General features: G+C 35.1%; 1 protein-coding gene and 1 pseudogene across 1 annotated transcript; one reads left to right on the plus strand and one right to left on the minus strand.

The window, feature by feature from the left end:
- Nucleotides 1-849: 849 nt before the first annotated feature.
- Nucleotides 850-24,249, minus strand: PIGX (phosphatidylinositol glycan anchor biosynthesis class X). The gene is made up of 5 exons (XM_036851378.1): nt 24,228-24,249; nt 17,265-17,406; nt 7,149-7,362; nt 5,150-5,250; nt 850-2,454 (listed from the first exon to the last, which is right to left on the minus strand). The coding sequence occupies exons 3-5, from the start codon at nt 7,354-7,356 to the stop codon at nt 2,311-2,313; spliced, it is 453 nt and encodes a 150-aa protein (XP_036707273.1). The 5' UTR covers nt 7,357-7,362; nt 17,265-17,406; nt 24,228-24,249; the 3' UTR covers nt 850-2,310.
- Nucleotides 20,024-20,643, plus strand: LOC118894002 (annotated as a pseudogene).
- Nucleotides 24,250-25,870: the final 1,621 nt, after the last annotated feature.

A 25,870-nucleotide genomic window follows, 5' to 3' on the forward strand; every position in this document is an offset into this window, starting at 1 on the left:
TGGAAAAATATTTTCAAACTACCAAGAGAAAATAACTAAACTAAGAAGTATATATCTTGCTAAATTATCAGTAATAAGAGTGAGGGTGAAATAAAGATATCATCAAGCAAAAACAGAGATGTTATTAACCACAGAGACCTACTAAAGGAACATCTTAAAAAGATATACTTCAGGAGGAAGGTAATCCCAGAAGTAAGGTCTGAGGTGCAAGAAATCAGATAGGCAGTTAAACCTACCATCCTATCACTGACCAGGACAATTCTCTATATTATTTCATTCTCTCACAGCCTACTAAACCCTATATTCAACTACCTGCCGGTAGTATATTTTGTAAGTTTGATGGATAATACAGGTAGGTGTTAGTCACCTCACCCTAAGTTCTTTATCTCCATATCATATCAATTAGTATCAATCATCAAAATATAGGTGAGTAGCATGAGATGAATAGACTATGTGACTAGAATAATCCTTAAACTCATTATATTCTGAAATCATTAGAGCAGAAATATATCAATATTTTCTCAGTTCCCAAGTCACGTATGTACTATTGTACTATCCTCCATGAGATCTAGCTAAATAATCTAAGTTCCTAGTAGAGTGGCTGAGAAATACACACACACACACACACACACACACACCAATCTCTACCCCACCACCACCCTTAGTTGAGTCTCTGTTATTTTCATCCAAAGAACATTACATGATACTTTAAGAAAAATAAACCATAAAAGTGGAACAAATACTGGAACACAATGACCAGCAGAACAATACCCATTTTCTTGGCTATAAACAAAAAAGACCATACACAGAATTACAAAACTGATTTAAAAAATAAAGTGCTTATTCATTTCTTAAGTATCCAAAGAAGATAATACAAAGAGTTCAAAACCAGAAATGCTGTTATATTAAAAGTGATGTCATCTGCAAGTATTTATCAGGCAAGAAAAGTCATATCAAAGTATCTTCACTCACATTCACATTTTTATTACATTTCTGAATACCTGTATAAATGAGAAAATGGCTGAATCATGTTCCAAGCCACAATCTCAAATATTAACTTGAAAACATTTAAATACTGAGGAACTTGGCTTCTATGTGCAAAAGAAAATACACACACACACACACACACTTAAGAGGTTAAATAGTACCGTGTTCCCTCACCTGACTAACCATATTCCAAAATGTTGTTGATGTTACTGAATCTTTACTGACATATAATTCTATTTCAAGCCACTATATTAATCCCACTGTGAAAAAAAGACATGGAATTCTGTCTTATAAGAAAATACTAAACAGCTATGAAACAAGACTGGGTTGAAATTTTCATCATTTTAAAGATCTCTAATATTTCTGCTTTATGGCATTGGGTTGCCTTTCTCAATACATAAGTTCTCAAACACATCTTAAAAAAGAACTGTTATTAGTAGGTCAAACTATACGTGCCAAATTATGAAAGATTTATTCCATAAAAACACCAGAGTGTTTTAGGAAATTAACCAGTGATAGCATATATAAAGTACATCATATCCCATTATGCCACAGAAAACAAACAATGCCAACATACCCCAGTTTTTTGGCTTCTGTTTTGGAACATGCTTGCCCTTTTATTTTTTAATTAGCTTATGGCATTTACTTTATTTTCTAATTTTTACAAAGAAAAACAGTAAATCAAGACCTTTTGTTTTTTTAAAAAATTGCCCGAAGATTCAACAAAGTTTTGTAACTGTACAACTTAATAAAATATACTCTTTAATCTTAATTTCATCAAGACCTTTGCCAATTCATATATTCAAAAGCAGTATTATAAAATAGAAAAGGAGAATGGAAATGCTTTGAGGAAAAATCAATTTTGATATTAATAATTTCTTAGCTGTCCTACTTTAATGATTTTCTTTGAAACACTGGATAAATTAATATTCTCATAAAATTAACATTTAAATAAACTCTGATTCATCCAAATTAATCTTATAACAATTTTCTCAATTTTTAGCGATAATTTGTCTCTAATACATAAAGTCCTCATTTATAACACAAATGAAGATAAAGTCACTTCTCACAAGATAAATATTAATTTAACAGAATTAAGTTTCCTCTATTGGCACTTGATGCTTGAGGATTATGAGAGGTCTACGCAACAGAGCACTGAATTTTGAAATTAGCTGAGAATCATCCAGAATTTCCTCTAGTAAACATAATATTAGCCATAAATGAAGACGAAAGACAAAAGTAATGACATAATTCTAGAACACTTCTAGTCACAAATGAATAGGTCTTATTTAGGTTTATGGAAAGCATTTAACTACATAAAACTCACAGGGAAAAATGGCCATATTTGAAAACAGCCACAAGGATTAAAGTAGAACACAAGACGGTAATAAACAGAGTCACAGAACACACTAAAGAGGCATGTATGGTCAGCCCCACTGGAACCTGTAGATTCGCATTCTTATATACCTAGGGAGAGAGATGGATAGAGAAGTTAAAGACATTTAAGATCAATGTCCTAAGGTGAAACCACTACTTCTTTGATTTTTAATTTTAACTTTTTTCTTTTAAATATCTTTCAGCCATTGCTATATTACATATAACATTATTATTTGAATGATTCTTTTAAATTCAACATTTCAGTTAATGTAACAGAATCAGACTCAATTCCCACAATAATTCTTAAATTCTCATTAGCTTTGACTTTTTCTGCTTTTTACATAGAGTTGAGTATATTGTTTAAAAATACTGGCTATATCCTAATGTCACCTCTGTAATCAATATAAACATTTACTTCCTCTTACTATGTTTCATATTAGAATACAGAATTATCTAGAAGTTGAAGCCCTAAAGGAAAAACATTAAAACAACAATAAAACTAAAGGGTCCATTCATTCCTGTTTTGCTGTTTCTCTCCTCAAACAGCTTTTAAAAGTTTGTTAGGACTTCCCTGGTGGCTCAGTGATTAAGAATCCGCCTGCCAATGCAGGTCCAATGCAGGACCGGGTTCTATCCCTGGTCCAGGAAGATCCCACATGCCGCGGAGCAACTAAGCCCGTGTGCCACAACTACTGAGCCTGCGCTCTAGAGCCCGCACACCGCGACTACTGAACCCATGCGCCGCAACTACTGAAGTCCACGCACTCTAGGGCCCACGTGCTGCAACTACCAAGCCTGCATGCTGCAACTACTGAAGCCTGCACGCCTAGAGCCTTGCTCTGCAACAAGAGAAGACACCGCAATGAGAAGCCTGTGCACTGAGATGAAGAGTAGTCCCCGCTCGCCGCAACTAGAGAAAGACCACGTGCAGCAACGAAGACCCAATGCAGCCAAAAATTTTTTTAAAAGTTTGTAATTCACAAATTACACAATTGAATGTGTCCTTTACTGTTTTTAAAACATCCAAGTAGTTGCAATACTGACTAGCAATACAAAAGTTCTCCTATGTTCAACTTGGTTTCTATTTTCTATTTGGTTTTGAAGATAAAGGGGTTCAATTAGAAACTTTGGGAAATTTTATGGTTTAAAAATAGGTTTTGAAAAACATTAAAATTTAGGTAACTTGGGAATTCTTTTATTTTTGGTTTCTTTTTATAAATGGCATGCATTACACTTTCACATTCAAAAAAGAAGTTACCAACACAATCTGTAACAAAGTACCACCTAAAATTATCTTTCAAATAATGGCATTTTAAAACAAGCCTTAGTACAGATCACCATCTTAGTAATGGTCACCTATTTTTCTGGTATATATAAACAAGAAATGTAACAAAGAAAAAAATCAACGTACTTAATTACGACCTCCTATTTCAAGTTACATGGTCTTAAAGAGAACTGAATTTAAAATGTTTTAATAGAGTGATTATTTATTGTGTAGCAATGCACACCACAAATTTTTTAAACCAATACATCATAAATAGTATAAATATTAATCATACTCTTCATTCACATAAGAAAATCAAATGTAATTCTCCAGATGTATTTTAGAGTTTGAAAAAAATTCAGGTACTCTATGGCAATAGAAATCTCAAAAGCAAATTTATGTTGCATAAGATATTAGCACAATCATACATCTTTCCAACTGTCTGTTCAAAGAAGGTTCTCCAATACAAAATAATAGGCTTTGCAGTAGGTCTTCACTGTCAGTAGTGGTTTTCTGAGTTAGCTGGAAGACATACTTCTAAGCAACTACAAGGAAAACACTTCAAATCTAAATATCCACACATATGAACAAATCTGCTTTATGTTTATCTGATTGACAGTTACGTTGTCTGCTAGTTTAAATTTAAAAATTTTTTTTACTTTTGTTGCAAACTCATTTGACTCCTTGTAAAAATAAATTGTAAAAATAATGACACAGATTGTGCCATTCAACCAAAGAAAACAGGTCTTAAAGAGAATTAGGAACAAAGAGAAATTCAGATACTACAAGCATCAGTTAAAAGGCAGCTCTTAAAAGAGTAACAAAAGAACAGAAAAAAAGAGGGAAAGAAAAGAGATATGTTGTACAAAGACTTACCAGTCTGAAGAGAGGAAAGTAGACTATGTTAGCTCAAGAGGGTAAGTAGAAAACTATAGACTCCTTAGACAAAGCCAGTGTTAATGAAGTACTAATACTTACCTAATTTAATAACTGAAAACAAGTTGGGAGGTTAAAACGCTAAAAATGGCCTGAAACAGCCTAGATTTAGATTTATAATAACAATACAACTGTCTAGAAACTTAACCACAGTAGAAATGATACAACTTTAGAGTTTTACTTTCCTTTTTTCACTTTTTCTATGTAATATAATGAAGTCAACTAATTCATTTTGTTGCTCAAAAATTAATAAAAAGTTCTAAATAAAGTGAAGTTTTATTGATTAAAATCAGATGGACACACCACTGTTTTTCTTTACCATTCCACACTTTTAAAAAGCACATCAGCTATACTTAAGCTCTGGATCAATGAGGCACTGGGACTAACTCTAAATCCCCACCCCCCAAATTAAATGATTCTATGACTGTTGCCATTAGTAACAAAGAAACAACATTAAAAACAAACAAAAAAACAGCTTTCTATGATAGAATATAAAATGCTAATCCCTTAAACGTGGCAGAAACATTATAGAAAGAGTTTTATATGAGGCCGCATGACCTAAAACAACATAAAATATTAACTTACTGATTTATATTTCATATTGTTCCATTGGCAGTTATCCTTACTGTTCAAAGCACAAGGAGCTGTCACTTCTGACTGAGCCCAGCATTTCAAAATTGGAAACTCTGAGAAAAAGTGGTAGAACACCATATCAGAAAACTGATCTGGACTAGAGGCTAGGCCAGTCTTTCATGTTGGGATATGAGTATTCAAATATTTTAATACACAATGTACATGATTTGGACCCAACTATCATGTGCTGTTTTATTTTAATAGACTATTCTAAGTGGATGCCTAGGAAATTATAAAATTACAAAGACTGTATAGAAGTTGAGCATGACTTCTTAACAAATCCCACTACACCAGGGGCCATTTTTTTTTTAACTTAAACTTTTTTTGAATTATAACATATCTCAGAAAAATGAACAGATCCTAAACCTACAACCTGATAAATTTCCGTAGAAAAAATACACCCGTGTAAAGAACTCTCAGACCAAAAAAACGAACAATTCCAGAACCCCAGGTGCTCTCTTGGGAGGGGGCACTTTTCCAAAGTTTATTTAGGGTAAGTAAAAGGTACCATGAAAAGAAACAGAAAACTAGGTTGGATAAACAAAGCTAACACAGTTGAATACTTTTTAAGTTTTCTCATCATGAAATATATGATGACAGCAAATGTATGATTAAAAACTTTCTATCTGCCGATCTTTAGTAACAGTGCTACTGACTTCTGTTTGGAGACACAAAGAACCAAAATCTGAAAGGGGCTTCTTAAAGTCTTGATTGTAGGAAGACTGAAAATGATAAGAGCATAGTTTTTTAATTTACTCAAATCCACACATAGGGACTTCCCTGGTGGTGCAGTGGTTAAGAATCCACCTGCCAATGCAGGGGACACGGGTTCGAGCCCTGGCCCAGGAAGATCCCACATGCCGTGGAGCAACTAAGCCCGTGCGCCACAACTACTGAGCCTGAGCTCTAGAGCCCGCGAGCCACAACTACTAAAGCCCTCGTGCCTACAGCCCGTGCTCTGCAACAAAGAGAAGCCACCGCAATGAGAAGCCCACACACCACAACGAAGAGTAGCCCCCACTCGCCACAACTAGAGAAAGCCCGCATGCAGCAACAAAGACCCAACGCAGCCCAAAAAAAAAAATCCACACATAAAAGCAGAAAGAACAATCACACACAAACCCAATAACTCATAGACAACTTTTACAACAAAACTAGGTGACAAAGTATCCCCCCTAAACACCAAAGTACATGTGAGTGGACACAAAGCACTAACAGCTACAAATCCTGCAGTATCAGTATGAAGAAACAGAAAGCAGCAAAGGAGTAATAAGGATCAATGGCTGAAAAAGAAACAACCAGACATTATATGCCCACTCATAAAAGAACACAGCACCACCTATAGTCTTGCCAAAAGAATCAAACCTGAATCTGATCACACCTCTCGAGCCAGCTGCCAATTTCCAAGTAAAAAGAAGTCAGATGAACTAATAAGTATAATCATCCAAACCCCAACAATGATAGGGTCTCAAATGACCCCGGTTCTTCAACAGATAAATTTTTTTTAAAGAAGATAGAGGGGAAATCTGTAAATTAAGAGACTTAATGGAAATAACATTTTTTTTAAATGGCAAGACTAAGCTACAGCGTCTAAGAATGCTCACTTGAGTGATAAAAGTATAAAGAAACACAAGGAAGTGATTAAAAGTCAGGAGAGTGGGTTACTCTTACAGGAAAGGAGATTGGGACAGGACACGTGGGGCTCCTGCGAGGGCAGCTGGCAAAGTTCTGTTTCTTGACCTGGGTGGTAGTTACATGGGTATTTGCCTTCTAATAAGTCACTAAACTATATATTTGTGAAGTTTTCTATATCTGTGCTTTATTTTACAATCAAAAAGTTTAAAAGAAAGAAAAAAGAAACATGATTTTGTCATCACCGTCCTTGACTTCAGACTTACCATCATACCTTTAATTTTATTTTCAACTCTCCAAAAAGACTTGCAATCCTTACCTTGGTCACAATACATCAATAAATCTGGGTTATTGAGCACAATAAAGGTTTCTCCATCTTTACTATGTGGCCGATGATAGCGATAATGCACAGGCAAAAAAGCTTGAAAACAATCAATGCACTGTGAATCCTGTCTGGCATAAATGAGAACTTCAGACTCCTTGGACAAATAGTTGGGAGCCTCTATATTAAAATTTTCTGAAACCATCACTGCCTGTCAAAAAGAAAACAAATATTAGTCCAGAAGAAATGAATGAGGAAGATTAAAAAATAAATAAAACCAGAAGATTGTTATATAGATGAACAAAAATGTCAAAACACCCCCCTTATAAACAATGTCCATTCCCCTTCCATCCTCAATTTTAAGTAGAAAACACAAGATGTGATGTGTGTTTAATAGACATTTACTAAAAGTAAACTGAGGAAACTATACTCTGGGGTGTGAAATTTCCCCATAATAAAAATTTCTATGTAATTTCCTTATCAACCTTTGTTTAGGTAACTACACAGGTACTAAGAAAAGAAATTTCATGAATAAATATAGCATTATTCAATAAGTATGAAAACTATGACAAAAACAGTTAACCCAGTATTGGGTTAAAATGATTGGTGTCATTCTGCTAATTTCCTGTTCTTCACAGAAGTAAGATGGTAGTGAGTAAGATAGAGCACTGCGGTCAGGAAGTCTAAGCAAAGGTCAGCACTCTTTCCATACTGGGCATAAAAAGTTAATGGAAAAAATGGTAAATGATTCTTTTAAAAAATAATATGGTAAAAAAACATTTTAAAGTAAGTATTCTACACCAAAAGTAAAACTGCATATGTGGCAGAAATTAGCCCTAACTTACAAATGTATCCATATACACATACATACATATTTATGTGTGAAACCACACATATATACATATGCGCACACATACACATGTATATCAACATTATATACATAATCTGTGTTCGTGTGTGTGTGTGTATGCATACACACACGCAAGTTTTCTCTAGATTCTTTATGGAAAGAGAAAAAACCAGCATTAGCTTCTACCCACCACAGCGAGCATTCTAATTCTTCTATTTGACAGTGATACCAAGTGCTATATTTTCACATGTTGTTTCTTCTTTGTTCATCACAGGAGTAACAGAACTTATTGGCAAAGGTCAAGGAATTATATAATCTTGAGTCATAAGGAACCTAGAGGTAATCAAGTTAAACCACTGTTCCATGAGGGTATTTATCAAGTATCCAGCCACTATTTTAATGCTTTCAATGACTGGTAGGGAGTTCATTATTTTGAGTCATCTCACTTTATGTACTGTTAAAATTATTCCTTTTTTATTAGTAGAAACTTGATGCTCTGACCCATAATAATTCACCAATTGTCGATACTTACAATATCTGCAATAAATATGTCCTCTGTTTTACTAAGGGTCCCTTATACATCAGAAGGCAACCACACTGCCTCCACTAAGTTTTCTCCTCCCCAGAGAAATATGCAGTTTTCTTGGTTTCTCATGACATGGTTTCTAAACCATTCATCTTATCAGTTGCCTTCCAAAATACTCAGAGAAAATAGTAGCGACACTACCTTCTTCAGCAAAAATTGCATTAGCTTTTTTTTTGTTTCAGTTTCTAGGTGTAAAAATTGCATTAGCTTTTTAGCAGCCTCATTTCAGTGTGACACATATCTATATACTATCTCTCTATATATTATTTTTTAAAATTAATAGATTTCATTTTTTAGAGCAGTTTTAGTTTTACAGAAAAACTGAGCAGAAAATAACAGCATTCCCACATACTCTCCACAGCTCCCACACACACTCAGAGTTTTTTCTATTATTAACAACAGTTTGGTACATTTGTTACAACTGATGAACATTATTATTAACTAAAGTCCATAGTTTAAGTTAGGGTTCACTCTTTACATTGTATATTCTATGGATTTTTCACAAATGTAAAATGACACGTATCAGTCATTACAGTATCATACAGAATAGTTTCACTGACCCTGTGCTCTGCCTATTCATCCTTATATTTTTCATTTGAACTTTTTGCACAAAACTTTAAATAACTCCCATCCTATTTTTTCGAGTAATTGATGTTTTACTAATTAAATGCAGGGCTTTATATCTCTCTCTATTAAATTTATCTTTCTGGCTACAGTCCATTTTTTCTATGCTGTTGAGATTTAATTGAAATCCCAATCTGTCAACCAGCATTTATGTAACATTTATGAACTTGATAACTGTGTCTTCCGTATTTTTATCTAAGGATAAAAATGTTGACCAGGAGGATCACAAGAGCAAACCCCTAAGGAATTTTACTAGAGACCTCCTGCTAGAAATTTATTAATGAACTCTCTTTGGGTACAACTAGTTACAAATCAAAATAACACATAAGCCCAAATTTTCTATCTCGTCAACACAGATGACAGGATAATAAAGATAACCTTCTTTGAGTACTTAGGTATTTCACTAAGTGGTTTATATATGTTATCTCCTTTAATTTTCACAAGAACCCTATCAGGTAGGAACTCTTAGCCCCATTATATAAATGAGCAAAGTATCAGGGTGGATAAACAATATACTGTAGCTAATAAGTAAAGGAGACAAGATTCAAAGCCAGGTCAAACTGACTCTCCTATTCAATTAGGTTAAGTAATATAAAATAGCCCATGTATCTAATTGAAAATTAAGTGTAGTAAGTAGGACTAACAAAGTATATTCCTGATTGTGCTATTTAGAATTTATGATGGTACTATGATCTTCAGCTTCTCTAATTATTGAGCTGTTTTGTTTATTTTTGTTTGTTTATTGCTTATTTTTCCATGGAAATAAAAATATGGTCACTTGCCAAAAATTGAGAATATTTTTAATATGAATTTAAGCTGGGATATAATGAAAATGAGGCAAATTGCTACACATGGCATTCTGGTCTTCAGGTAGGGCCCTGTTGGTCAAAGGATTATTTGATGATGGTTCAAAAAATTTTATTCTGGGTATCTGAATCTCAAAAATCAGCCTTATAGGGGTTTTCTTTTGCAAGTAATGAAAATATCTGGAATTAGATAGTGGTGATGGTTGCACAACCTTATGAATATACTAAAAACTACTAAATTACACATTTCCAAACAGTGAATTTTATGTCATGTGAATTATGTCTCAAAATTTTAAATGGGGATAATTTCTTTTTAATGAACCTCAACAGAGACCCAAATCCATTTTAAACCAAGATCAAATAAGAACCAGCAGAAGCTAGTCCACAAACAACAGTCTGAGGTCCTGGAGCCGACTCAGGAGTTTAGGCTATGAATTTCTTGACACCTAGGTACAATAGGGAAGAGGGGGAAATGTACAAGTAGGTACACCAATTGACAGGTGATCAAAATCTCAAAAGAGAGTTACAGGTATGTGTATCACTTCAGATTCAAAATAATAGAGAAATATTTTTGAAAATCATAACCTGACAATCAAAAGTGATCTAGACAATAGTTGGATGCTGGTAAATCTCCCAAACACGTGCCAAACCATCAGTGCAACCCCAAAAAGTCCAGTGACTCTACGCTGATCCACAAAAGTCAGAATTCATTGTTCCACTTTCACCATGATAAAACAATGGCAACAGAATGTTATCAAGAAATTGAAATTATAGGGGCTTCCCTGGTGGCGCAGTGGTTGAGAGTCTGCCTGCTAATGCAGGGGACACGGGATCGAGCACTGGTCTGGGAAGATCCCACATGCTGCGGAGCAACTAGGCCCGTGAGCCACAACTACTGAGCCTGCGCGTCTGGAGCCTGTGCTCCACTACAAGAGAGGCCACGACAGTGAGAGGCCTGTGCACCATGATGAAGAGTGGCCCCCGCTTGCCGCAACTAGAGAAAGCCCTCGCACAGAAATGAAGACCCAACACAGCCATAAATAAATAAATAAATAAATAGATAAATAAATAAATAAATAAATAAATAAATAAAATAAAAAAAGAAATTGAAATTATGTAACAAAAATTAATCCTAGAGCAACATGCACTGGTTAACAGACATGGACCTATACTTTTTCATGACAACACTCAACTACACGTGTCATAAACCACCAGAGCAAAGTTAAATGAATTAAGCTATAAAACTTTTGTACCATATCTGTAACATTCAACAGATCTTTCTCTCATAGGCTAGAGCTCTTTCAAAACAACCCAAAACACTCCCCAGTTAAGACACAGTAATTGGTATCTTTGAATAACTTGTATAATGTAAAAATGTAAAACTATAAAAATGAAATGTACAATACTTTTCTGACACAGGGATGTTAATTCTAACAGTACTTATTTTTTTTATAATCAGTCTGGCTAAGGGTCTATCAATTTTATCCCTCTTAAAGAACAAGTTTTTGGTTTCACTGGCTTTCCCTATTGTGTTTCTGTTTTCTAGTTCATTAATTTCTGCTATGACCTTCACTATTTACATTCTTCTACTTTGGTTTCATGTGCTCTTCTTTTCATAGATTAAGGAGGCTTAGCTGAAAACACTGACTGAGACCTCTCTTCTTTCTAAAATAGGCATTTTAGTGCTACAAATTTCCCCCTAAACACAGCTTTAGCAGTACCCCATTAGTTCTGATATTTTGTGTTTTCATTTCCATTCAGTTCAAAATTCTTTATTTCCCTTTTGATTTCTCCTTTGACCATGGATTACTTAGAAGTATGCTAATTAGTTCCCAAATGTTTGAGGGTTTTCTAGAGATCTTTCTGTTCTTTATAATTTAATTCCTTTGTAGTCAGAGAATATTCTTTGGACATCTTGAATTCTTCTAAATTTATTGAGGCTTGTTTTATGGCCTAAAGTGATCTATCTTGGTAAATATTCCATGTACACCTAAAAAAGAACGTGCATTCTATTGTTGTCAGGTGGAGTGTTCCATGAATGCTAATTAGGTCAAGTTGGTTGATAGTTTTGTTCAAATCTTCCATATCCTTATCAACTTTCTGTCTACTTATTATGTCAATTATTGAGAGAAGGGTACCGAAGTCTCCAACTGTAACTGTGGATTCGTCTATTTCACCTTACAGTTCTACCAGTTTTTCTTTGTGCATTTTGAATCTCTGTTATTAGTGGCATAAATGTTTAGGATTATTATTATTCCTTCTGATTAGTTGATCCCTTTATCAAAATGACCCTCCTTAGCACTGGTGATTGTCTTGGCTCTGAAATCCCTTTGCCTAATATTAATATAGCAGCTTTCTTTTGATCAGTGTGAGCATGTTCTATCTTTTGTTTTAAAATTTAAAGTTCATTTCTTGTATGCAACGTACAGTTGGGTCTTGCTTTCTTATCCAATCTGAAAATCTCTGCCTTTCAATGGAGATATTTAGACATTTACACTTAATATGATTATTGATATGGTTAAGTTCAATTCATCTTGTTCTCTATATCTTACGTCTATTTTTTGTTCCCTTTATCTTCTTTCTCTGCCTTCTTTCCGAGTGACTCAATGTTTTTTATAGTTCCATTTAATCCGCTTTGCTGGCATATTAACTACAACTTTTTATTTTGTTATTTTTACGGGTTACTTTAGAGTTTATAGTAAACATCTTTAATGTAGCAGAGTCTACCTTCAAGTGATATTAAACTACCTTACATTTAGTAAAACAACCTTACAAAAGTGTATTTCATTTTTCACTTCCCAACTTTTGTGATAGTGCTATCATACATTTTATTCTTAGACATGGTTAAGAATGGCTACACTACATTGTTATTATTTTCTGTCAATTATCTTGGAAAAATTTAAATAATAAGAGAAAAAAGTCATATTTACCCATGTAGTTATCATTTCAAGTGCTAGTCTTTCCTTGGTGTACATATAGACTTCATTTGGTATCATTTTCCTTCTGCCTGAAGGACCTCTTCTAACATTTCTTGTATTGGAGGTCTGATGGTAATGAATTCTTTCAGCCTGTACCTCTGAAAAAGTCTTTATTTCACCTTCACCTTGAAAGGTATTTTCACTGGCTACAGAATTCTAAATTCACAGGTTTTTTCTTTCAATAAAGATGATGCTACTCCATTTTCTTGTTTGCATTATTTTTGGCAAGAAATCTGCTGTTATTCTTATCTTTGGTCCTCTGTATTTTACATGTGTTTTTTTCATCTTGATGCTTTTAAGATTTTCTCATTATCATTGTTTTAAACAATTTGATTATCATGTACCTTGGTGTAGTTTCCTTCATATTTCTTGTACTTGAGCATCGTAGATATGTGGGTTTATAGTTTTCATCAAATTTGAAAATTTCTTAGCCATTATTTCTTTTTTTCTGGCTGCGTTGCGTCTTAGTTGCGACACACCGGATCTTCACTGTGGCATGTAGGATCTTTCGTTATGGCACACAGGCTCTTCATTGCAGCACGCAGGCTTCTCTCTAGTTGCGGCGCATGGGTTCCAGAGTGCATGGGCTCTTTAGTTGTGGCATGTGGGCTCTAGAGAGCGTGGGCTCTATAGTTTGTGGCACACGGGCTCTCTAGTTGAGGCACGCAGGCTCACCAGTTATGGTGCACGGGCTTAGTTGTCCCGTGGCCTGTGGGATCTTAGTTCCCGAATCAGGGATTGAACCCGCATCCCCTGCATTGGAAGGAGGATTCTTAACCACTGGACCACCAGGGAAGTCCCTCAGTCATTATTTCTCCAAATATTTTTTCCATCTCCATCTCTTTCCTCTCTCCTTGTGGACTCCCATTACACCTCCCCCCCCGCTTTATCGAGATATAATTGACATACAACATTGTGTAGGTTTAAGGTGTACAACATGAAGATCTGATATATGTATATATTACAAAATGATTACCATAATAAGATTAGTTAACACATCCATCACCTCACATAATTACCTTTATGTGTGTGTGTGTGTGTGTGAGGTGAGTACTTTTAAAGTATACTCTCTTAGCAAGTTTCAAGTATACAATACAGTATTGTTAACTATAGTCACCATGCTGTACATTAGATTTTCACAACTTACTCATCTTATAACTGGAAGTTTGTACTCTTTGACTACCCATTTTTCCCACATTCTCACCCCTGGCAACCAACAATCTACTCTCTGTTTCTGAGTTCAGTTTTTCTTAGATTCCACATATAAGTGAGATCATACAATATTTGTCTTCCTCTGACTTATTTTACCTAGCATAATGCCCTCACAGTTCATGTGTCTTGTTGCAAATGGCAGGATTTTCTTTTTTATGGCTGAATAGCATTCCACTGTGTGTCTGTGTGTGTGTATACATATTTATGTGTATATACACATATATATACACACATACACACACATGTATATACACATTTATATATAGCTCTCATTTTCATATCTATCTCTCTCTCTGACATTTCTTTGTCTGTTCATCCACTGATGGACGCCTAGGTTGTTTCCATACCCTGGCTATAGTAAACAGTGCTGCAATGAGTGCAGGGGTGCAGACATCTCTTGGAAGCAGCCCAGTTTCACTTATGGTGGGGGCCACTTGAAGTTGTCCCATAACTCACTAATGCTCTACTCACTTTTTACATTTCTTTTTTTTTTTTTTTTGAAAATTTCAAAGCTCTTTTATTCATGTTAAAAATCTGCTGTGCGGAAAGACTGTAACAGTTTATATCCCCATATCACTAAGTGAGCAAGCCCTTTTGCCCACATTCATGACCATGGTGAGTAATGTAACAACTTGCTTAAGATTATGCTGACTTAATATAAAATGTGGGGTTTTGTTATTTTTGTTTGCATATTCTTAATGGGCTGTAAGGTTACATATATTTAATATACTTATTCTCTCTCTCTCTCTCTATATATATATATATACACACACACATATATGCTTACTTATATTTACTTTTATCATATTTTAAAAGAAGATTAAGATTTCTTCGTATCCATTTGCAGAAACTTTTTATACAGTAAGTATGCCTTTTGTCTTGCATAATTATTGCAAAACTTTTACCTCAATACATTTCTTTTTTTATCTCTTTTATATTTTTGGTAGTTTCTATTGCTATGATTTCAAGTTCATTAATCTTTTCTTCTGCATTGATCTGCCATTAATTTCATCCAGAATACTTTTCATCTCACACTTTGTAGTCTTAATCTTTAAAAGGTCAACTGTCCTTTCATATATCTTCCATTTCTCTACTTACCTTTTTGAACATATGGAATACAGTTACAATAACTATTTTCTTGGCCTGTCTGTTAATTCTAATATCTGGGTCAGTTCTGCATCAGTTTTGACCGATTCATTTATCTCATTACAGGTCATATTTTCCCACATCCTTGCATCCTTGCAAACTTTTTATTAGAGTCAAGACATTTTGATCTTTTTGGGTGCTAGATATTTCTGCATTCCTATAAATATTCTTGAGCTTTGTTTGGAATGCAGTAAATTTACTTGCAACAGTTTGATTTTTGGAAGGTCTTCGTTTTGAAATTTGTTAAGCAGGACTGAAGCAATGTGCAGTCTAGGGCTTAGTATTCCCCACTACTGAGTAAAAGTTCTTCTGTTTAATCTATCCAATGCCCAGTGAATTACGAGGATTTTCCTAGTCTGGTTGTTGGGAACAGGCACTACAACTGAGCCGGTGTGAGAAACTGTTACCTCTAATTTTTTCATATGGTTCTTTTCCCAGCATCAAGCAGTTTCCTCACATGCATGCATTAATTAATACTCAACTACGTACTTGAGGGGAACCTCTATGGATCTCTGCAGTTTGTCTCTTTGCAGTTCTCTCCTCTCTGGTACACTGTCTAGTGAATTCTAGTGACTTTGGTCTTTCCCAAATCTTACCTTTATCTCCTCAACTCAAGAAGTTCACCAGGCTCTGCTCGGGTTCACCCTCCCTGTACTACAGCCTGAAAACTCTCATGCAAAAAGCTAGGACAACTGAAGGGTTAACCTTATTTATTTCCCACCTCTAAGATATCACTGCCTTCACTGCCTGATATTCAATTATTTTTTCCATTATTTCATATATTTTGTCTATTTCTTGGTTGTTTAAGTGGGAAAGTAAATCTGGTCCCTGTTCTCCAACTTGGCCAAGGCAGAAGTCCGAACACATTTTGATTGAGTGAAACTTATGATTCCAAAAACACAGTATTTCCAGAACACAGGAAGAAATGGTGACTGGGGGTTAAAAAATAGGTGGAAGCTTATCATGTATACATTTTTACACCCGCTGAATTTTGAATCATGAAAATGTAATTACCTACTCAAAAACAAACTTAATAAAACAGGTGAAGAAATTGGCCTAAACCACAATTAGAAATAAACCGCCATCATAAATGACTCCAAGCGTATCCATTTTGCCTTTTAAAAATTCATATATAGATTATAATCCTATGAACTAAGACAGTGTTCCCCAAAATTTCTTAATAGGAATCACTTGAGTCATTAACAGATTTGGGGGTCCAATATGAACTGCTGAATTAAACTTTCCCAGGCAGACAATAACCTGCATGGGTGATTCTTATCAAAGTTAGCAAAACCCTTAGCTAAGGAGTAAGATTTATTTCCCAAAAGAACGACAACTTTGCAATCAGACAATCCTGGATTCATTTCTTGGCTTTTCCATTTGCCTATGTGATCCTGGATAAGTTATTTGGCCTCTCTGTGCCTGTTTCCTTATCTATAAAATGCAATCTTTCCAAGGTTGTTATAAGATTAATCTATGTAAAGGGTGTGGGACATAATCTTTCTTATAATGCTTAATTTTACCTTGCTTCCTTTAAGAAAAAAGAAGATATTTGTCATACAGATATCCAATAAATATTTGTTTCGTTTCCTCCCATACCCAAATTATACAGGTGTTGGGGTATATGTCAATTTAACAAAGTTGTTGTTGAAGCAGTATTTATTAACCATTAATCTTCTCAAAGAGAAGCTTTAATAACATCAGTTTAGTTGGCTTATTACTGACAAGTATGACAGGTATCACTCACTTTTTAAAGAATACTCCCGTCCTATCTTTAAAAGGTTACTTTATACACTTTAAAAAAATCAATACAAAAGTACTACAATGTTGTCTTACCTATTTAGCCTTAATCCAAATTATAGCATCCCTACAATAATTTCTCTCTCAAAAAAACCCCTCTAACACTTGTACCTCTGTTATGTTTCTCTCTCGTAATGAAGACAACTCATACGGATCCACAAAAAGTCCTGTTGGGATGTACTGTTTAATTAAGAGTCGGCAGGTCTGTAAGTCCTCAATGCTCTCTCCAAATTTCACTTTTATTAACAGGTCTCTGTAAGACAAGTATGTTTAAAGTAAATATCTACATTCATTTTTTAAATGAGCTAGTATAACGTTATATTCAAGCTAGTAGAAATACTATATTTCAAATTAGTTTTTCAAAACAAGATTATATCAAGTCAAATGAAATATTTATATCACATCAGAACCACTCATTAGATCTTTCATAAATTCATGTCATAAGCCATAATATAGTATTAGTGTGAAAACAGACAAAGATCAATGGAAAGGGATGGAGTCCAGAAACAGACACACACTTTTTAAAATAAAGGTGCCAATATAATTTGATGGGGATAAGATTGTCTTTTCAGGGCTCCCCTGGTGGCGCAGTGGTTGAGAATCTGCCTGCCAATGCAGGGGACACGGGTTCGAGCCCTGGTCTGGGAAGATCCCACATGCCGCGGAGCAACTGGGCCCATGAGCCACTATTACTGAGCCTGCACGTCTGGAGCCTGTGCTCCGCAACAAGAGAGGCCGCGATAGTGAGAGGCCCGCGCACCGCGATGAAGAGTGGCCCCCGCTTGCCACAACTAGAGAAAGCCCTAGCACAGAAACGAAGACCCAACACAGCCATAAATAAATAAATAAATAAATAAATTTTTTTTAAAAAAAGTTTAAAAAAAAAAAAAGATTGTGTTTTCAGCAAATGGTACTGTAACAACTGTGTATCTATATAGAAAAAACTGAATCTTGACCTCTACCTCATACCATACTACAAATATTAATTTGAAATAGATTATAAACCTAAATGTATAATTGTCCCCGCATTCTGTCTGGAGGCCCATTCTGGACCAAGCGCAGGGAAGAAGATCCAAAGCACGGTGGTTTTGCTTAAGTGAGAAAACACAGACAGAAGATAAGGGAGGCTTAAGTAGCTAGAAGTCACAGTGCTGTTCCAGAAAGGAAGGAACTTCATAGAAAGAGTTCTAGAAGTCTGAAATGGAGTCCTCTTGAGTTTTTGTTGAATACTAAAATAAGCGTGAGTAAGATGTAACTCCACAAGACTAGACAAAGAATTACAAGGGAAATGAAAGATGAGAAATTCTGAAATTTCGCACAGGGTGGGGAGACACTGCATTCCAACCAACCAAAGGTAGAGACCAAAGGGTTCAGCAGAGATTCCCATAGAGATAGAAATAGAATGGTGGTTGCCTGGGGCAGGGGGAAAGGAAGAATGGGGAGTTATTGTTAAGAGGCACAGAGTTTCAGTTTTGCAACATGAAGAGATTTATGGATGGATAGTGGTGACGGTAACACAACAATGTGAATGTCCTTAATGCCACTGAAGTGTACAATTAAAAACGGTTAAGATGGCAAATTTTATGTTATGGACATTTTACCACAATTTAAGTAAATAACAATGTAAAAAATATATGACTGGCTGTTCAGAGCAAAAGTAACAACAATATATGGTAGTGTTTATAACATAAGCAAAACATGTAAAGTTAATAAATGTATGGCAAGAATAGCATAAAGGGGAGGAGAAAGAAGTGAACTATTCTAAGATTCATACATTATTCATGGTATACAATAATATTATTTGAAGGTAGACTATATAAGTTAAAATTGTAAACCCTAAAGCAAACAATTTTTTAAAAAGAGAGAGGTATAGTTAATAAGCCAAAAATGGAGATAAAATGGAATGATTAAAAAATATTCCATTTATCCAAAATAAGGCAGAAAAAAGAAAAAAGATTAGATGGGACAAATAGAAAAAAAGTAGCAAGATGGACAGATTTAAATCAAACCAACCAAATCTATATTTATATTAAAAGTAAATAGTCTAATCACTCCAATTAGAATGTAGAGATTGACAAACTGGATAAAATAGTAACACTTAACTATATGCTGTCTACAAGAAACGTTAAATATAAACACAGAGATAAAAGTAGAAAGATGGGAAAATGTATGCAAATGTTAATAACAATAAATATGGAGTGGCTATATTAACACTTAAAAAGTGGACTTCAGGACAAGGAATATTGTCAGGGATAAAGAAGGACATTACACAAAAATAAAAGGGTCAATCATCAAGAAAATATAACAATCCTAAATGTACTTTATGCACCTAAAAACAGAGCTTCAAAGTATTCATGTATTTTACTTCTTAGCAAAAACTGGTTGAACTACAAGGATAAACAGACAAATCCACAATTAGAGAAAAAGATTTCGATGCCCTTCTCTCCGTAATGGATAGAACAAGTAGAGAAAAAATCAGTAAGGATACAGAAGGCATGAACAACCTTCAATTTAGTTGATCTGATTAACAATTACAGGTCATACTCAGTGCATAAGAAAAACTATATGCTGGGCAATAAGTCTCTAGAAGTTTAAAAGAACTGAAATCATGCAGAATACGGTCTCTAACCACATGGAATTAAATTGGAAATCAATAGGAGGAGGAGACACGGCCTCCACCAAAGCCACAGCTTCAGCTTCTCTCTTGTCCTTCGGGCTATGCCTGGGATCTGCTGCCAGGTAGCTTCAGCCCCACAGCCCTGCATGTGTGGTCTCAGGTTTCTTCAGTTCCAGGAAGAGAAAAATTGACACCTCGCATCCTGGAAACTGATCTAAGAGACTGAAATTAGGGACTTCTTTCAAATTTAAACATGGCTAATCAAGGAGCAACAAGACCCAATGGGCCAAACACTGGAAATAAAATACAGTATGCTGGTACAAACTAGTACTTCTGGGAGAGCCTGCTGTTGGCAAATCAAACCTGGTGCTTCGTGCTGTGAAGGACCACTTTCATGAATTTCAAGAGAGCACCACTGGGGCTGCTTTTTAAGCAGTGTGAAATATGGGACATGAGATATAGCTGGTCAAGAATGATGTCATAGCCTAGCACCGATGTACTACAGAGGACTACAGGCAGCCATTAGTTGCATATGATATCACAAATGAGGAGTCCTTTGCAAGAGCAAGAAACTGGGTTAAAGAACTTCAGAGGCAAGTGAGTCCTACCATAGTCATAGCTTTACCAGGAAACAAGGCCAACCTAGAATAAAAGGGCTGAGATTTCCAGGAAGCGCAGTCCTATGCAGATGACAAGTTATTCACGAAGACATCAGCTCAAACATCAATAAATGTAAATGAAATATTCACAGTAATAGCTAAAAAGCTGCCAAAGAATGAACTACAGAATCCAGGAGCAAATTCTGCTAGAGGAAGAGCAGCAGGCCTTAATGAACCCACACAGCCAACCAGGGGTCAGCGTTGTAGTTACTAGCCTACAGTTTGAACTAGGTAGAATATTCTTCTGCTTTCTAAATGTTAGCAGTAGAATTGGAGCGTTTAACAAGTTTAATATGACTTCCAAAAAGAAGAGACTTATAATAGAGTCAATTTTCTAATACAGAATTATTTTAAGTGTTTTGAACTTAATTTTTAATAACATGCATGTGTCCCTGACTAATGTTTCAGGAATAGAAGGAGAGAATGAGAGCTGTGTGTCCACTTATTCCATTGGAAGGTTAGGGGGAATCATTTCTCATCACCAGAGATATAGACAAATGACTGTCTGGACCAACAGTTAACCAGAACCCACAGTTCTATGAAAAAGATTTGAAACTCTTCAGAAACATTCTTTATTTAGAAGGAGGTTCTAAAGATACTTATACTTAGCTACAGTATTCAGGCTAACAGTAATTTCTCCTAGTATCTATATTTAAAGTGTACATTCCACATTTTAACAAATTATCCAAGAGAAAACAGTCCCACATCTTCAAGGGAAAAAAATGAACATCAGTAGCATCTAAACTATAGCTAGTCCTGTTATATTTTAAATGGGCTTAAAAAATCAAATGTAGGGACTTCCCTGGCGGTGCAATGGATGGGACACCACGCTCCCAATGCAGGGGGCCTGGGTTCAATCCCTGGTCAGGGAACTAGATCCCACATGCATGCCGCAACTAAGAAGTTCGCATGCCACAACTGAGAAGCCCACGTGCCACAACTAAGGAGCCTTTGAGCCGCAACTAAGGAGCCCGCCTGCAGCAACTAAGGCCCGGCACAATGAAATAAATAAATAATTAAATATATTAAAAAAAATCAAATGTAACCCCATCTTGTTTTAGGAATATGAAAAATGATAAGTGCATCTTGATCAACAGTGTTCCCTTCAAACATGTGAGCTTATCAACAAAAGGAAACAAACCAGGTGTCTGTGATTCTATTTAATCACTGCTGGTCATTATGTAGGTTTTGTTGTTTAGGGGCAAAGAAGGAGCTTTCGTCCCCGTTGGACATAATACAGTCAATACATTAACAATCATGTACATTCAAACTTATTTTATTTTATTATTTATTTTTGGCTGCGTCGGGTCTTGGTTGTGGCGCACAGGCTCTTTGTTCAGCCCACGGGCTTCTCTCTAGTTGTGGCGTGTGGGTTTTCTCTTCTCTAGTTGTGGCGTGCAGGCTCCAGGGCACGAGCTCAGTAGTTGCGGCATGTGGGCTTAGTTGCCCCATGGCATGTGGGATCTTAGTTCCCTGACCAAGGATCGAACCCATGTCACCTGCATTGTAAGGCGGATTCTTTACCACTGGACCACCAGGGAAGTCCCCAAACTTATTTTAAAGTTAGTCTTCAGCCGTGCTGTAAGTAGGGTAATGCATGGTAGTTTCCACATATATGTTTATTACTTTTCTGTAATATTTAAGAGTTGCTTGAAAGTATGCAAATGCTCTATTTACAATAGCCAGGACATGGAAGCAACCTAAGTGTCCATCGACAGATGAATGGATAAAGAAGATGTGGCACATATATACAATGGAATATTACTCAGCCATAAAAAGAAACGAAACTGAGTTATTTGTAGTGAGGTGGCTGGACCTAGAGACTGTCATACAGAATGAAGTAAGTCAGAAAGAGAAAAACAAATACCGTATGCTAACACATATACATGGACTCTAAAAAAAAAAAAAAAAAAAAAAAAAGAAAAGAAAATGGTCAAAAGAACCTAGGGGCAAGACAGGAATAAAGATGCAGACCTACTAGAGAATGGACTTGAGGATATGGGGAGGGGGAAGGGTAAGCTGGGACAAAGTGAGAGAGTGGCATAGACATATATACACTACCAAACGTAAAATAGATAGCTAGTGGGAAGCAGCCACATAGCACAGGGAGATCAGCTCGGTGCTCTGTGACCACCTAGAGGGGTGGGATAGGGAGGGTGGGAGGGAGGGAGATGCAAGAGGGCAGAGATATGGGGACATACGTATATGTATATATGTATAACTGATTCACTTTGTTATAAAGCAGAAGCTGACACACCATTGTAAAGCAATTATACTCTAATAAAGAGGTTAAAAAAAAAGTATGCAAATGAATAGTTACTAAAACAATTTTTTTCTTCTCTCCCCGTTTGAAAGAAAGGGGCTTCAGTTGTTCCTACATGGCTAGAACCATAATAAACAACATACCTGTAATTTATAACATTAAATATTCTGATATGTTAGTAACGATAATGCAGCCTTGTTTTCCCAATTCATTTTATTTTGATAGGTTAGGTATATTGCACTAATTGTTTTAGGTATGAGATCTACCATGCGTCAGAGATGATTTAATCTATTTAAGTGTTGAACTGTTAGCACAACTTGTACATTTACAGTAATTCAGAATTAGTAAGGAAAACAGTTCACCAGTGTTTAGTTACTAAGGTGCTCAGGTTGAAATAAAATGGTTATTATAAAAAGAAAAAAAATCAATAAAAGATTTCTGGAAAATCCCCTAAAACCTTAAAATCAAACAATTCTGTCTAAAGGACTGACACCAAAGATGAAATAAAAAAGGAAATTAGAAAATATATTGAACTAAATGAAAATGAAAATAGGGGAATTCCCTGGTGGTCCAGTGGTTAGGGCTCCACACTTCTACTGCAGGGGGCATGGGTTTGATCCCTGGTCGGGGAACTAAGATCCGGCATGCCGTGCAGCACAGCCAAAAAATAAAATTAAAAAAGCTGCAGTGATCCAAACAGTGTGGTACCAGTGAAAGAATAGAAAATAGATCAATGGAACAGAATAGAGAGCCCAGAAATAGACCCACACACATATAGTCAACATATCTTTAAAAAAAAAAAATGAAAACAAATATGTCAAAATTTGTAGGACAACAGAAATACAGAAACAGATGTAGTGGACATACCTATGGATACCAAGGGGGAAAGGGAGGGGGGATGAATTGGGAGATTGGGATTGACAGATATACACTATTGATACTATGTATAAAATAGATAACTAATGAGAATCTACTGTATAGCACAGGGAACTCTACTCAATACTCTGTGGTGACCTAAACGAGAAGGAAATCCAAAAAAAGAGGGGATATATGTATATGTACAGCTGATTCATTTTGCTGTACAGTATAAACTAACACAATATTGTAAAGCAACCATACTCCAATTTAAAAAATCATTAAAAAAATAATAAAATTAAAGAAAATTTGTAGGATATAACTAAAGCTCTGCTTAGAAGGAAATTTATACTTTTTTGTTTATTTGTTTTTTATTGAAGTATAGTTGCTATACAATATTACGTAGCTTACATGTATATAATAGAGTGATTCACAATTTTTAAAGGTTATACTCCATTTATGGTTATTATAAAATACTGGCTATACTCCCCATGTTGTACAATATACCTCTGTAGCTTATTTTATACCTAATAGTTTGTACCTCTTACTCCCCTACCTGTATGTTGCCCCTCCCCACTGGTAACCACTAGTTTGTTCTCTATATGTGTGAGTTTGCTTATTTTTTTTTACATTCATTAGTTTGTTGTATTTTTAGATTCCACATATAAGTGATATCATACCGTATTTGTCTTTCTCTGTCTGACTTATTTCACTTAGCATAATGCCCTCCAAGTCCATCCATTTTGCTGCAAATGGCAAAATTTTGTTCTTTTTTACAGCTGAGTAGTGTTCCATTGTATATATATATACACCACATCTTCTTTATCCATGCATAGAAATTTATACTTTTAAATGCAAAGATACTTATATTAGGGGGGAAAAGGTCTAAAAATCAATAACCTAAACTGCCATATTAAACAACTAAAAAGGAAGAGGAAATTAAACTTAAAGTAAAAAGGAAGGAGATAATAAAGCGCAGACATTAATGAAAGAGAAAGTAGACAAATAATAGAGAGAATAATAGAAATGAACAGAGAAAATATAATGAGAAAAATAATAGAGAAATATAATAGAGAAGATATAATAGAGAAAAATAATAAAGAAAAATCAATGAAATATTTCCTTTGCAGAGATCAATAACATTGGTAAATCTCTAGACTGATCATGAAAGAAAGAAAAAAGCACAAATTACCAGAATGAAAGAGGGAACATTACTACACAACCTCTACATACTAAGAGGACAATAAGGGAATATTTGAATAATTTTATTCCAATAAATTAAACAACTTAAATAAAACAGACAAATTCCTGGAAAGAAAAAAGTCACTAAAACTGATACAAGAAATAAAATATCTGAATAGCTCCATATCTTCAATTTGTAATAAAAACAATTTAAAGCCTTCCCACATAGAAAACCTCAGGCCTAGATGTTTGTTTTTTTGGTTTTTTAAAAAATATTAATTTATTTATTTATTTGGCTGCACCGGGTCTTAGTCGCAGCCTGTGGGATCTTCGCTGCCTCGTGCAGGATCTTTGTTGTGGCATGTGAGATCTAGTTCCCAGACCAGGGGTCAAACCCAGGCCCCCTGCATTGGGAGCATGGAGTCTTAAACGCTGGACCACCACAGGGACGTCCCAGGCCTAGATGGTTTTATTGTTGAATTCTATTAAACGTCTAAGGAAGAGGTAATGCCAATGCTACGCAATCAGAAAATAGAGAAGAAGGAAATGTTTCTCAATTTATTCTACAAGGCTGGCATTGCCCTGACACCAAAACCAGAATAAGGCATCACATCAAAAAAAAAGACCAATATCCCTCAAGAACATGAAATGAAAATCCTTAACAAAGAATTAGCAAACCAAATCTAGTAATATTTCAAAAAGATAATGCCTAGGGGTTAATTTAACAAAATACATGCAAGACCTATACTATAATATTGTTAAGATAAACTGATAAAAGCTAAATAAGTGGAAATACTATATTCATGCATTGGAACATTCATTAATATTAACATATCAGTTCTGTACAAATTGATCTAGAGTTTCAACAGAATCCCAACCAAAATTTTATGAAGCTTTTTTGAAGAAATCTACAAGTTGATTTCAAAAGTTATATGAAAATGCAAAGGGTCTAGAATAACCAAACAACTTTCAAAAAAAAAGGTGAAGGACTCAGACCTCCTGATTTGAAGATGCAGCATCAAGCTACACCTATTATCAAAATAGTACATTACAGGACATACAGATCAGGGGTTGGCAAACATTTTCTGTAAAGGTCCTAACAGTAAAATTATTTAGGCTTTGTGAGTCATATAAGGTTTCT

Source organism: Balaenoptera musculus, chromosome 4 (genome assembly GCF_009873245.2).
Source record: "Balaenoptera musculus isolate JJ_BM4_2016_0621 chromosome 4, mBalMus1.pri.v3, whole genome shotgun sequence".
NCBI lineage: Eukaryota > Metazoa > Chordata > Mammalia > Artiodactyla > Balaenopteridae > Balaenoptera > Balaenoptera musculus.

Bases quoted from the DNA above. Each gene is read 5' to 3' on its own strand.
- PIGX (XM_036851378.1), bottom strand. From the start codon at position 7,356: ATGGTTTCAGAAAATTTTAATATAGAGGCTCCCAACTATTTGTCCAAG. The intron at 5,251-7,148 runs GTAAGGATTGCA...ACTTTTTCTCAG, and splicing joins ATTGATGTATTGTGACCAAG to AGTTTCCAATTTTGAAATGC. The intron at 2,455-5,149 runs GTAAGTTAATAT...CTCTCTCCCTAG, and splicing joins ACAATATGAAATATAAATCA to GTATATAAGAATGCGAATCT.